We start from the raw sequence: 13,781 nt of genomic DNA, 5'->3' as shown, positions 1-13,781 counted from the left end.
AACATGATCTTGTGGAAACGTTAAAATAACAACACGGGAACACACACACTGGTGCTCCCATGTGGCCCTCTTGCAAGAAAAGCATCTCTCTTCCATGATTTCATTTCGGTGATTCATTCAAAATATTTTGCGGGCAATGATTTAACCCAACCAGACGCATATGGCACTAGATGGCCTGCTGGGTTCTAGTCACACAACCTTTGTAGAAAGTGACTTTACTCTTACAAATCTTTTGACATGGTCAATGAAGGATGGATTCCCTTGGATCTTGCCATTGGACTAATCATCATAGTTAAAGATGTGGCAGGATAACAATCAACAAGGAAGCAATGGCGAGTGGAAAAGGAAATTTAAGATAAGGATTAGGGTCATGATCACTTGTAGGTGAGAGGCGATCCCTAAGAACACCAAAGATGCTGTTCTTAGGGATTCTTCATATTGATTTAGTCTTTTTTTTTTTTTAATAATCATCGAGAATATATTAAAAAGGTCATAAAACCAATAACCAAAGTGAAATACAGGGATATGAAAAAAAAAATTAATCTACTACAACAAACAACAAAAAAACTACCTAAGATTTCTTATTACATCACAATTTGATGCCATCAGAAGATCTTAAGAGGTCATTTCCTGTATAAGTGAAATTTGAATCCAGAGTATGCAACCAAATAGCAACCCGATGAAGGATGGTGCAGAAACAATCAAACAAGTTTATAATTCCCTTTTCAAAAACAATTTTGTTCCTCAACAACCAAATACCCCAAATAGTACTACTTGAAATTAGTCTCCAAGCTGATCTTAGAAATTTGCTATGTACCATTTCGGGTCACTGCAGAAGCAGCGAGTCAAGTGTTCTCGGTAAACAACATTGGATACCCCACCAATCCAAAACTTTCATCCAAACACTCCTAGAAAAGTTACAATGTATAAAAAGATGTTCTGGGGTTTCCAAATCTGAGCTGCAAAAGACACATGAAGCTTGTGTGGCAGACAAAACATTCCAGCGATGGAAAAAAGCTCTTGTACTAACTTTGTCCTGTAGTGCCAACCAGAGAAACACCTGAACTTTCGAAGGGGCCCTTTTAATCCAAACATTGGCTTTGACAACTCTATCATTCGCAGAGGAGGTATTATCAATTAGGGTGCAACAGAACTTAACTGAGAAGCTTCCATTAGAATTACATGGCCATATAAGTTTGTCATCTTTTCCTTGCCGAATTATCGTTGGCTCCAGCATTGAGAGCAAATGATGATATTGTTGCTCTTCATAAGATAAGAGGTTCCTGCGCCAAACCAAATTCCATCGCCAATGATCATTTACCCATTGACCCATCTCATTAACCAAACCATTCTGAATAGTAGAATTTTGGTAAAGCCTAGGGAAAATGCTACGTAAAGCATTTGATCCTATCCACACGTCAGATCAAAAGAGAATGGAGGATCCATCTCTAATCATGAATTTAATGTTTTCACGCAATACTAAGCCGATAACACTATTTGGATCCAAGATTGACAAAACATCTTTCTAAAATGGGGAAATATGACCATGCAATTTTAGGATTCCATTCTCGAAAGTTGGGGAGTAAAAATGGGTTGTTACCTGTTTTCATAAGGCATGGTCTGGTAAGCTTAGCCTCTATATCCATTTGAAAAGCATGGATATATTTTTAGACATTAAAGAACCCAACCCAAGGCCTCCTTCTTTTCTACCTTTCACAACAATACACCATTGCACCTTGTAAATTTTCTTTTGCTTCACCACTCCAGACCACAAGAATCTTCGTTGAATAGATGTTAGTATATTACAGACACCCTTCGACATAAGAAAAGAAGATATATAATAAACTGGCAACGAACTCAAGACACTTTTGATTAGGCAAATACGCCTTGCCATACTAAGCATACGACCTCTCCACATGCTCAACTTTCTTCTGAAATTCTCAATAATAGGCTTCCATGTAGACAATCTTTTATGATTGGATCCCAAAGGCATGCCCAGATAAGAGCAAGGCAAGGAATCAAATCTGCAAAATACTGAATATGTACTAGCACAAGTATCTTCCCCAACATTTATGCCAATTAAAGAGCTTACATGGAAGTTAATGTGCAAACCTGAACAAATAGCGAACCACAACAGAATCCTTTTAACTATTTTGACCATATGAAGATTAGCAGACATGAAGATCAAAGTGTCGTCTGCATATTGTAGGTGACTAAGGCAAAAGTTGTCTCCAAAAGGGATACCTTTGAAAAGATCATTTGTAGCTACTCTTTAAAACAAAACAGATAATCCCTCTGCTACAATTAGAAAAAGAAATGGAGAAAAGGAGTCACCTTGGCGAATCCCACGGCCCATCAAGAATTCCTTAGAAAGAGATTCATTAATCAGCACTGATAATTTTGCAGTGGAGATGCAAGTATTGATCAAATTAATCCATTTTTCACCAAAACCCATTATACCTCATAACCTGCTCTAAATAATCCCACTGCACACTATCGAAAGCTTTGTGAAAATCCACATTAAAGATAAGGCTTGACACTATGTATCTTTTTAAGGAATGAACTGCTTCATTGGCAACCAAAAACCCATCAATTATTTGCCTCCCTGCTAAGAAAGCTGTTTGATTCTCACTGACAAGGTCATGTATAGCCGCTTTCAGACAGCTAGAAAGAACCTTAGCCATTATCTTGTAAATGTTGTGAATCAAACTAATAGGCATGAAATCTTTGAAGGCAACCGGGAAAGCTATCTTCGGAACTAGATGGACATAAGCATGATTGACTCCTTTTGGAAGCCTACCTGTTTTGAAGAAATTCTTGGCCAGGTCTAACAAATCATCTACAATGAAATTCCAAGCAAGCCTGTAGAATTTGAAATTGAAACCATCTGGACCCGGACTCTTGCTCCCATTACAATCCCAAACACTCTGCTTTAACTCTTCCAAAGTGATATCTCGCTCTAAGCTAGCTGAAGAAGAAGCCGAGAGTGTTTTAAAACCAACAGGCCCTAAACCAATTCGAAATCTATCAAGGCTTCTGAATAAGTTGGAGAAGAAGCTAAATGCCACATCTTTTATGACTGGTAAGCCTTCAACAACAGAACCATTATAAACCACTTTCAGGAGATGGTTTTTAGCCCTCCTGAAGTTAGCAACTATATGGAAGAAACGCATGTTGCGATCACTCAGGTGACACCAAACTTGTGAAAGTTAGAGAGAAAAGATAAGGAAGGGTGGTGCTCCAACAGCCATATCACCAGCATCCATCGTTGGATGAGGCCAAGATTTGGGTATGTTATGCACCTCATCATTGTCTTCATTCTGACCGTAGAGATCGTCCATATCTATCTCTGTTTGGAAAATCTAATCGTTTGAAGGTTTCTGGAAACTCCCCCCCAGACCTGTCAGCGTTGGATCAACACGAATTTTTGGTATGTTGTGTGTCCCTATAGTTCCCACATCCTGACCAGAGAGATCGTTCATATTTGAATCCACTAGAGAAATCTTACCGTTTGAAGATTTCTGAACAAACCACTCTCGAAACAGTCAGAGCCGCCGACCTATTTCTCTCTTTTATATCGTTAGATCAATCTGAATTTTGGATATGTCATGCGTATGGGTGTATTACACATTCTGAACGGTGGCGATGAGATGAAACCGTTCCAGCAAAGTGTTATGCACGTTCAACAATGGCTCGTCAATCTCAGGTCAGTTTTGGTCTAACTCTGATCTAGGAAGATCCAACCGTTAACTTGAGTTGATATTTGGATATATTCTGCATCAGATGTGTGTTTACCTTTGTACCATTGGGATTTGTTATGTTTTGAATTTTTGGTGAGTAATTGTTGTTTGAAGCTCTACCCAGAAACTGTCATGGCTTCCAATTCGAAACCCCAAACACCCAAAGCTAACACCACCCCCTCAACCACTAAACATCCCACAAGCCAACACCAAAACACCCAAAACACAGCCTCCCCAACGCAGGTTTGGTTTCCAAAATCCCACGAATCAACAAACAATCAAAAATCCCTTTCCAACAGCCACCTTGACCCAAAACAACAACCACCCCCTAAACACAATCGCAATATTCTTTGCCCAAAAACCTAGAATAACCACTCCTTTAACATTTCAGTGCCACAAATTTACTTTGAAAGGTTCCCAATATGGGCCGATTACCATCGCATAAAGGCTTCTTTTAACAAGTTTGGCTATGTACTCAAACTCTATGTATCCAGGCATGTCAACAAATGAGGGAGTCGTTTTGGTTTTGTAACAATAACATCAAACTTTTCTGATAAAGTTTTGCTAGAGAGTGTGAATGACATTTGATTTGAATGTCACAGACTAAAGGCTAATTTCATCAGACACTCTAAAAAGATTCCAATAGAGAACAAAGCTACCAATAGATCAAAACCCAAAACAACTATAAGAGTGCCTATTAGTGAAAGAGATGTAAGAAGTTACAAAGAGGTACTCAGTGAAGGAAAAGCGGAACAAATACATCTGCCTGTTGCTTCTGGACCAAAAGATTACTTTGAAAAACTCTTCCTTGATCAGTCCAAAACGTATAGCTCATGACTAGCCAAGCCACAAGCTAAAGAATTGTCTTTCACTAATAGGAGGTACTAAGAGGATTATGCTTGGCTAAAGAGATGTCTTTCACTAATAGGCACTCTTATAGTTGTTTTGGGTTTTGATCTGTCGGTAACTTTATTCTCTATTTGAATCTTTTTAGAGTGTCTGGTGAAATTGACTTTTAGTCTGTGACATTCAAATCAAATGTCATTCACACTCTCTAGCAAAACTTTATCAGAAAAGTTTGATGCTATTGTTACAAAACCAAAACGACTCCCTGATTTGTTGACACGCCTAGATATATAGAGTTTGAGTACATAGCCAAACATGTTAAAAAAAGCCTTTATGCGATGGTAATCGGCCCATATTGGGAACCCTTCAAAGTAAATTTGTGGCATTGAAATGTTAAAGGAGTGGTTATTCTGGGTTTTTGGGCAAGGAATATTATGATTGTGTTTAGGGGGTGGTTGTTGTTTTGGGTCAAGGTGGCTGTTGGAAAGGGATTTTTAATTGTTTGTTGATTCGTGGGATTTTGGAAACCAAACCTGCGTTGGGGAGGCTGTGTTTTGGTGTTGGTTTATGGGATGTTTAGTCGTTGAGGGGGTGGTGTTAGCTTTGGATGTTTGGGGTTTCAAATTGGAAGCCATGACAGTTTCTGGGTAGAGCTTCAAACAACAATTACTCACCAACAATTCAACAAATAACAAATCCCAACGGTACAAAGGTAAACACACATCTTATGCAGAATATATCCAAATATCATCTCAAGTTAACGGTTGGATCTTCCTAGATCAGAGTTAGACCAAAACTGACCTGAGATTGACGAGCCACTGTTGAACGTGCATAACACTTTACTGGAACGGTTTCATCTCATCGCCACCGTTCTGAATGTGTAATACACCCATACTTATGACATATCCAAAATTCAGATTGATCCAACGGTATAAAAAAGAGAAATAGGCCGGTGGCTCTGACTGTTTCGAGAGTAGTTTGTTCAGAAATCTTCAAACGGTAAGATTTCTCTAGTGGATTCAAATATGAACGATTGCTCTGGTCATGATATGGGAACTATAGGGACACACAACATACCCAAAATTTGTGTTGATCCAATGGTAGAAGAATGAGAAATCAGTCGGCAATGCTGACAGGTCTGAGGAGGGGTTTCCAGAAACCTTCAAACAATTAGATTTCCCAAACGGCGACAGATATGGATGATCCCTCGGTCAGAATAAAGACAATGATGAGGTGCATAACGTACTCAAATCTTGGCCTTATCCACGGTAGACGCTGGTGATATGGTTGTCAAGCACCACCCCTCCTTATCTTTTCTTTTTAACCTCTCTCTAACTACACCTATTCCTATGTGCTATATATATTACTTTTTGAATTCAGGGCGCCGCTAATTTATTTATTTTTTAATTTCAGATATCCTATTTAAAATAGCTCAGGACTAATTTCAACGCAAAAAGATATTATTGATATTTATAATATTATTAAATGTTAATAAAATACTATAAATTATAATTTATCATATAAAAGGAATCGTCTATAATTTATTTTCAATTTCAAATTAATATAGGTTGTGAAAAATAAAATTTATATAATTTTTTTATTTTACATGAATAGCAGTTTATAATCAAATTAAAGATTTATATAATTTAATAAACAAAAACTGACAGATTTACAATTGACGGTCCTGGAGTAGAATCTGATCATGGCTGATCAAAATCTTTGATAGGAACTCTACAAACAGTTTGATCTTTGTCATCTATAACCAACAACAACCTCAGTAGGGACCCCAACAACTTAAGTACATGACTGTCCTTAGTGACTCCTCTGATTGCTTTGCCTTCTGATTTTCTCTTACTTTACTTGAAACCACGTTAGAAGTCGGAGAAGACAGCTTCTTGGCCTTAGACACTGACCTAACTTTGTTCTTGGCATGATGGTGTAATGATCTTATTGTGTAGTTCCATCTGCAAAATCCTTGATCTTTCATTGCCTCCACGGCTGCAATACCAAAGGCTACCATCCAAGCTTTGCTTGTTAAACTCATTTTTTTCTATTTTCTTCTCTGTACTAGAACAGAAGGATGGAGACTCTTTTAGTTCAGGAAGACGAGGTATAATCTATTGAGCTTTTGTGCTTGATGGTGAAAATGGTAAGCAGGGGTTTGCTTATATAGAGAGTACAGAAGGGGCCAGAAGCTTTGGGAGAAAACTAGAGCCTACAAGATCAGGATGATAGCTGCTGGTTTAGGCAAAGTGGAAGCCAATGAGATGTTTTCTTGTGTTTTTTATTAGTGGGGTCGTGTTAGGATAAGATTTTCATTAATGTCAAAAACTACAAGTTGGAGAAAATGGTATCTCAAGCACACTTTTTTTAAAATCATGAAAAGGCTAGAGTACTGTGAGTTGTTGCTGATGAGCAACACACGGTTTTCCTTTGTAAAAATCCAATTATTTTCTTTGAATAGTCGATTACCATGCATTCATTGCATGTGTCACCAGAACCAAGGTCTCAACTCTCAACAATGGGGGCAGATTTTACTACATTTATTGTTTTAAAATGTTTTTTATTTAAAAATATATTAAAATAATATTTTTAAAAAATTAATATTAACATATTAAAACAATTTGAAAACATAAAATTTTAATTTGTAGTAAAAAAAATAAAATAAAAATAATTTTTTTAAATACTTTTAAAACAAAAAAAACAAAAGGCTTTTATTGGTTAGAAAATAGCAATTTATCCTCTTATTTTTGTTTCTATCTAAATTACTCCAAACTTTATTGATATTGATTTTGAATTCATTCTATGGAATTTGGTAAGTGTTAAAAGTTAATATTAAATTATTTTTAAGAGTTTGATTATAATTTTTAATATGATATATATATATAAGATAATTTTTAATCAAATAGTGAAAATTTAAATCTCTCGATTCAAGAAAATTGGCCGGAATAAACTTCAAGTCCTAATTCTTTATTTTAAATGAATAATTTATCACAATTTTTATTTAAGATTTTGTATTTTTTTTAACTGTCTTCTTGTTAAATTTCATTGATAACTCCAAACGTTTAAATTTAATAATTTATTGAACTGCAACTCTAATGGTGAATATTGAAAGGAAATAAAGTTATGAGTAGTCTGTTGATGTGAGATTTGCGTTGTAAAAAATGAGTCTAGATGGCTTGAAAACGCAAAAAGACGTTGATGATCAAGATACTAAGTTAAATTTTGGCGAAAACCTATCAAGTTCTCTATGTAATTTATTTTTCAAAAAATCACATTATCACCTTACAAAAATAGATTTTAATAGAATTTATCAAAAAAGAGCCTTATTAAATAAATGTTATGATAGAATATATATATTCCACTGTATGATATGATGATTTCCTCCATCATAGTAATCCTTTCAAAGCTCTTCCATTATAGGTTCAAAATTTACAATTTATATATGAACTGGCAGCGTTAAAAACATTTTCCCCCATCATTAGCAATTTATTTAACAACAATAGATTGAAATACAATTGCTACTGATAATAAATTAATCTGGTCGAGATAATCATAATCGTTGATGGGTTCCAGACCCAGAAGCAGTTGGCCTTGTGATCTCTGTTCAGACAAGTGTCCCTTGGAGCTCTTTGGTTGCCTCTTTGTGGTCACCAATCCATGAATATAGTTCCTCTGCTAGTAGTTCAGTAATCAACTAGTAAGGACCCCAACAACTTAAGTACATGACTTTCCTCAGTGACTCCTCTGATTGCTTTGCTTTCTGATTTTCTCTTACTTTACGAGAAATCACAGTAGAAGCTGGAGAAGAGAGCTTCTTGGTCTGAGAGATTGACTTCACTTGGTTCTTGGCATGTTGGTGTAGTGATCTTATTGTGTAATTCCATCTACAGAACCCTTGATCTTTCAAGGCCTCCACAGCTGCCATACTAGCGGCTACAGCCCAAGCTCTGCTTGCCGAACTCATTTTTCTACTTTCTTTCTTTGTTTGTACTAGTAGAACAACAAAAAAAATGGAGAAATTTTTAGTCGCAAAAGATGAGAAGTAATTGAGAATTTGTGTTTGATGGTTCAAATGGTATACTGGGATTTGCTTATATAGTCCAAGAGGCCGTAAGCTTGAAGGAAACCAGAAACAAGGTACAGGCTGCAGCTGGTGGTTTTGGCTTGAGAAAGCCAATGGTATTATTTTAAGGACCCCTCACTTGATGGCATAAATCACTAAGCAGACAGTGACAAGAAAAAAATTGGAAGTTTTTAATACATTTTAGCATGTTCGATCATGACAAAGCATGAATATGACTTGTACTAGGAGGATGTTTTGCGTTGAATTGTAGTTTTGTAAATTTTTTAAATTGTTATGTTAATATTAAAAATAAATTTTAAGAAATATAAAGATATTATTTTAATATATTTTTAAATAAAAAAAATTAAAAACAACCTCACCACTAATGGCCACTCAATTTTGCTTTATAAAAATCCAAATTGAGCCTTACTATAGGAGGCAAATCCATGTTCATGAGCGAGGCTAGAAGGATAGAATTTTAACTTTTTTCTAGTTGTCTACTCAAAACCAGAAAAAGGACACGAGGGCATCCTCAAGATTTTAATATAAAGGTAGATGCTGTGTATATAGGTATTAAACCTTACTCGGGGTGTACGCGGCTAAGAAATGAGATTTTTATTTTTCAGTCAATTTAGGTTGATTTATATTAAATTAATAAAAAATTAAAAAATAGGATAAGTATACATATAAACTATATAAATATAAAAATAAAAATATTTCTTTAACTTTTTGATGTTATATGACTATCACATGAAAAAGTTAAAAAATATTTTATATTTTTTATGACTATATATATATATATATATATATATATATATAGCTATCACACATAAAAAAGTTAATGAACATTTTATATAGATGTAAACTTTATGTATAGCTAGTTATCGTGCATGGAAATGTTAAGAAACAATTCATGGGATTGAGGTTATAAATATATTTATTTCACATGGAAAAGTTACAAAATATTTTATATGGATGTAAGTTATAGAAAAAAAATATATGAGACTAAGTAATCACAAATTAATTTTATATTTTTTAGGTTTTATTAAACAAAAATGTAAAAAAAAAAAGAACTTGGGTTTCACCTGGGTTAAGCCAGGTCACCTGAGTTTTGAGTTGATCATGCGGGTCATCTAGGTTTTATCAGGCTAATTACAAGCTCGGGTTTAGATCATTTAAAACCCCGCTAAGGCCCTAGATAGTCCGAGTCCTAGGTCAACCTGTCAGACCGGATTTTATATCTATGGCTATGTCCTAAAAATAAAAAGGAAGAAGAAAAAAGAAAAAAGAAAAGAGATGAATACATTTGATTGCTTTATCTATTGGATATTATCAAATTAAGTCTTGCTAGAAAGTTTCTTTTAAAATTATAACCAAGAACTTATTTGTTTTAAGAAGACGTGGTTTTAAGCATAATTTTTAATGGTGTGAATTGATCGGGTTATATTTGATAAAGAGATCCAATTGAGAAATTTTTATCAAATTGGTTATTATTAAATTGGTGAAGGGTAAATTAGTTTTTTTATATATTTTTTGCTCAATAAAATAACTAAAGAGCCCTTAAAGAAAAAAAAATTATTAAGTTGGCGTCAAGGACTTATATGTCTTTTTATTTTTTTAGACATAGTAAAATGAATAATAAACCCTTGCAACCAAAAAATCTTTAACTAATGCCAATGAGCTTTTATGTGTTTTTATCATATATTTTTTTGTTATAATCAATTTAAATTATGATAGATTTGATCTTTTAAAATATATAAACATTTTAAAAAAATCGTTGATGCGTGCATTACACGTGTCAGCACATAGATCGTTCTTGCATTGTGTTGGGTTATGCATGCTGCAGTGTTTGGCAGTTAAATGGTGACTTCTAGGGCAGCAGTCAAGTCGTCTCTACAACCCCTCCATCCCTGGACAATACACATAACCAATGAACCTTTGATTTGACGCCGATGATTCTTTTTTTTTCTTTCTCCCCCTTGATTTCACATTGACCCTTCAAGTTTTCAAATCAACTCCTCAATTTATTTTTCTTTCATATTTAGTTCGTGTTATTTTATTTACTATTTATTTTATTTAAAATAACTTATATATAATTAGAATTTGTTTTTCAATTGCATTCTCTTTTAAATTTTTTTTCATGTTAGATTTGGTTTTATTATTTAGATTGTTATTTGTTTTATTTAAAATGATCTATAAAATTGATTTTTTTTTACCATTTTATCCTCATGTTATTTTTTCCTGTTAGATTTGATCCTTATTTTTTATTGCTATTTTTTCTACTTTGACAAATTTTCTAAATTGATAATTTTGTTTATTTCATCTTTCAACATTAAATTGGTTAGGAATTAAGTTTCTATATCAACCCTGAGTTTTGGATTTTATAGATTGCGAGTTTAGCGGATTAACCTAAATTTAAGAGATTCGCACATGTTTGCTTTTATTAAGCTCATTTTTCTTATTTGCTTTCTATAAAAAATTTTATTAGTTTTAAAAATAACTCAGATTATCTTGAGTATCTTTATTTGTTATTTGTTTTGTTAGATTTAGCTTTTATTTAGAGAAATTATGTTTTTTTATTAAATTAAATAAATTAATTAAATATAAATATAGAATGCTTACTTCATGGTTTTGCATTAATTTTCTTTCTAAGTCATTGCTCTTATTGCACATGCAGCCTCTTTCATTGTCGTCATCTAACCTTTCACGGTGGCATTAAAACTGTCTCGGTAAGCTCTTTTTAGTGGTAAGGTGATGTCTATGGAAGAGCAACAATGAGTCTATCAGGCTATTTTTTCTTTTTATTCCAAGTATTATATTGACAACTCATATTTTTTATAGCTAGCTAATTATTTCTATTTTTTGTTTTAGTTTTTGTTGATATTTTTTAAAATTATATTATTAAATTACCGAGTTTTTTTAACCCAATCAAATTAATGATTCAAGTCTCAAATTTTTTTCTAATTTATTTATTATTATTATATTTTTTATTCATATTATTTAAATTAATGAAACTTATTAAATAGAATAAAAACAATACAATCAACCGAATCTCAATTTTAATTTTTCATACTTGATAACACTTGCATTATCTTATTGAAAAAAAAAATTAAGTCGGCACGGGCCGCCCGTTTATATCCTGAACATTATCTATCTTTCAAAAAGCATTTGAAATTGAAGATTAAAAAACTCAAAACTTTAAATTAATCTTTAATTTGTTAAACTTCGACTTGAATGATGATTGCAGATAAAGTCATGTTTGGGATACTGCGGGCACGATCGAATACGCAAATTAACGGCAGCAATATTAAGTTTTGGTGAAATCTTTATCAAGTTTTTTATGCAAATTATTTTCCAAAAATCATTTTATTTTTCAATAAACAAACAGAACATAAACAGTCTGAAATGCCGCCGCCTCCAATTGACGAATTGAAAAGCTAGTCCCATCTACCTTTTTTTATTTTTTTTAAAAAACACCTTGATTGATAAAATTGTTAGATATATGTATCAGAATTGCATAAACTACTAATTAATCGAGTTTTATCATGAAACTATATTGTATAAAGGTTGGATTGGTTACTAAATTTCTCCCTTTTTTTCATATATATGCACGAGAAAGAGTTGACTAGATAATTATATTGCACTCTATAATATTACATTGATCATAGTAAGGCTCTTACATTACAAGTTGATTATGCACAAAATTCAGCAAAAAAAGTACAATTTACATCAACATGCAGAAATTAAGAAAATTTTCTCCCATCATCTAGCAATTTATTAAACTACAATATTCCATTTAAAAACAATTGCTAGAGCAGAATCTGATTGTTGATAAGCAGTCGATCTTGCCTTCGAAACTCTTTGATTGCCTCTTTGCTGTCACCATTCCATGACCATAGTTCCTCTGCTAGCTAGTAGTTTATCAATTAACTAGTAAGGACCCCAGCAACTCAAGTACATGACTCTCCTCAGGGACTCCTCTGCTTGCGTTGCTTTCTGATTTTCTCTTACTTTACTTGAAACCACAGTACTAGAAGTTGGAGAAGACAGCTTCTTGGCCTGAGAGATTGACTTGACTTGGTTCTTGGCATTCTGATGGAACGATCTTGCTGAAATCATCTTTCCTTACCCTTTCTTTGCACTAGAACAACAACAAAAAAGGACAATTTTTAGTTGAGAAAGATAAGATGTAATATAGGATTTTGTTTGATGGTGCGACCAAGCCTAGGTTTTGCTTATATAGAGAGTAGAGGCCCAAAGGTTTGGAGGAAACCAAAAACTAGCACAAGTTGTCGATGGTGGTTTCGGCTGAAGTGAGAAAGCCAATGGTATTATTTAGTAGACGGGATGAATCTAATACCTAGGAAGGACCATTCTTTCTTGAACGAGGAAGGACCATTTGGCTGCCTAAAATACAGAGGAGGAGGAGGAAATCGGGGATCATGACAAAACTAGAATGGGACTTGTTTACGAAAGGTAAAGGCACTCGGTTTTTGTTCATGAGAGGGGATAGAAGGATAAGAATTCTTGGCATTTGTCTGGACGTCTACTCAAAAACAGTATAGGATCACATCATGAACACAATAATTGTGAATCCATCTATATCAAAAACATCTAAATTCAATAGTTAAATTAAATAAAGTTTAGATATAATTTATATTATTTTTTAATATATATTTTTAAATGAAAGCTATTTAAGTTTAAAATTTATACCAGCTTATATTATTTTTTGCTTGATTTTTATGAAATAAATAAGGATGATAAGATTTAAACTCTTGACTACTTGGTCATCAAGGCTCTGATTGTTGGGTCATTCAAGCAATCAAACACACACAAATTTACGTGGTTCGGCAACTTGCCTACTCCACGGAGCTACTGGTTTGTATTAATCAAGCTTGAAACAATACAAACAACAAAACAAGGAGGAGGAGAAAATTCTTCTCTACTCAACTCAACTCTCCCTAGCTCTCTCTCTCTGTGTTTCTCTCTTGTTCTCAATCTGTTCTCACTTCTATACGTCTCTCTCTCAGCATCTCTATTTATAATCAAGACACTCTCCTTTAGTCAAATATGGCAGCCACCATTTTCAATGGTAGGCAACCTACCATACCTAACTTTGCAGCCATGTT

General features: G+C 33.7%; 2 protein-coding genes across 2 annotated transcripts; both read right to left on the bottom strand.

The window, feature by feature from the left end:
* Positions 1–6,203: 6,203 nt before the first annotated feature.
* LOC133706212 (uncharacterized) lies at positions 6,204–6,855 on the bottom strand. Its single transcript, XM_062131692.1, has one exon. It carries the CDS (start codon positions 6,628–6,630, stop codon positions 6,361–6,363), a length of 270 nt encoding a protein of 89 aa, XP_061987676.1. The 5' UTR covers positions 6,631–6,855; the 3' UTR covers positions 6,204–6,360.
* Positions 6,856–7,975: 1,120 nt separating this feature from the next.
* LOC133668240 (uncharacterized) lies at positions 7,976–8,764 on the bottom strand. Its single transcript, XM_062088013.1, has one exon. The coding sequence runs from the start codon at positions 8,551–8,553 to the stop codon at positions 8,284–8,286; it is 270 nt and encodes an 89-aa protein (XP_061943997.1). The 5' UTR covers positions 8,554–8,764; the 3' UTR covers positions 7,976–8,283.
* Positions 8,765–13,781: the final 5,017 nt, after the last annotated feature.

Source organism: Populus nigra, chromosome 11 (genome assembly GCF_951802175.1).
Source record: "Populus nigra chromosome 11, ddPopNigr1.1, whole genome shotgun sequence".
NCBI classification, from domain to species: domain Eukaryota; kingdom Viridiplantae; phylum Streptophyta; class Magnoliopsida; order Malpighiales; family Salicaceae; genus Populus; species Populus nigra.
This window is presented reverse-complemented; position numbering and strand designations above follow the sequence as displayed.

Coding starts and splice junctions, on each gene's coding strand:
- LOC133706212 (XM_062131692.1), bottom strand. CDS start 6,630: ATGAGTTTAACAAGCAAAGCTTGGATGGTAGCCTTTGGTATTGCAGCC.
- LOC133668240 (XM_062088013.1), bottom strand. CDS start 8,553: ATGAGTTCGGCAAGCAGAGCTTGGGCTGTAGCCGCTAGTATGGCAGCT.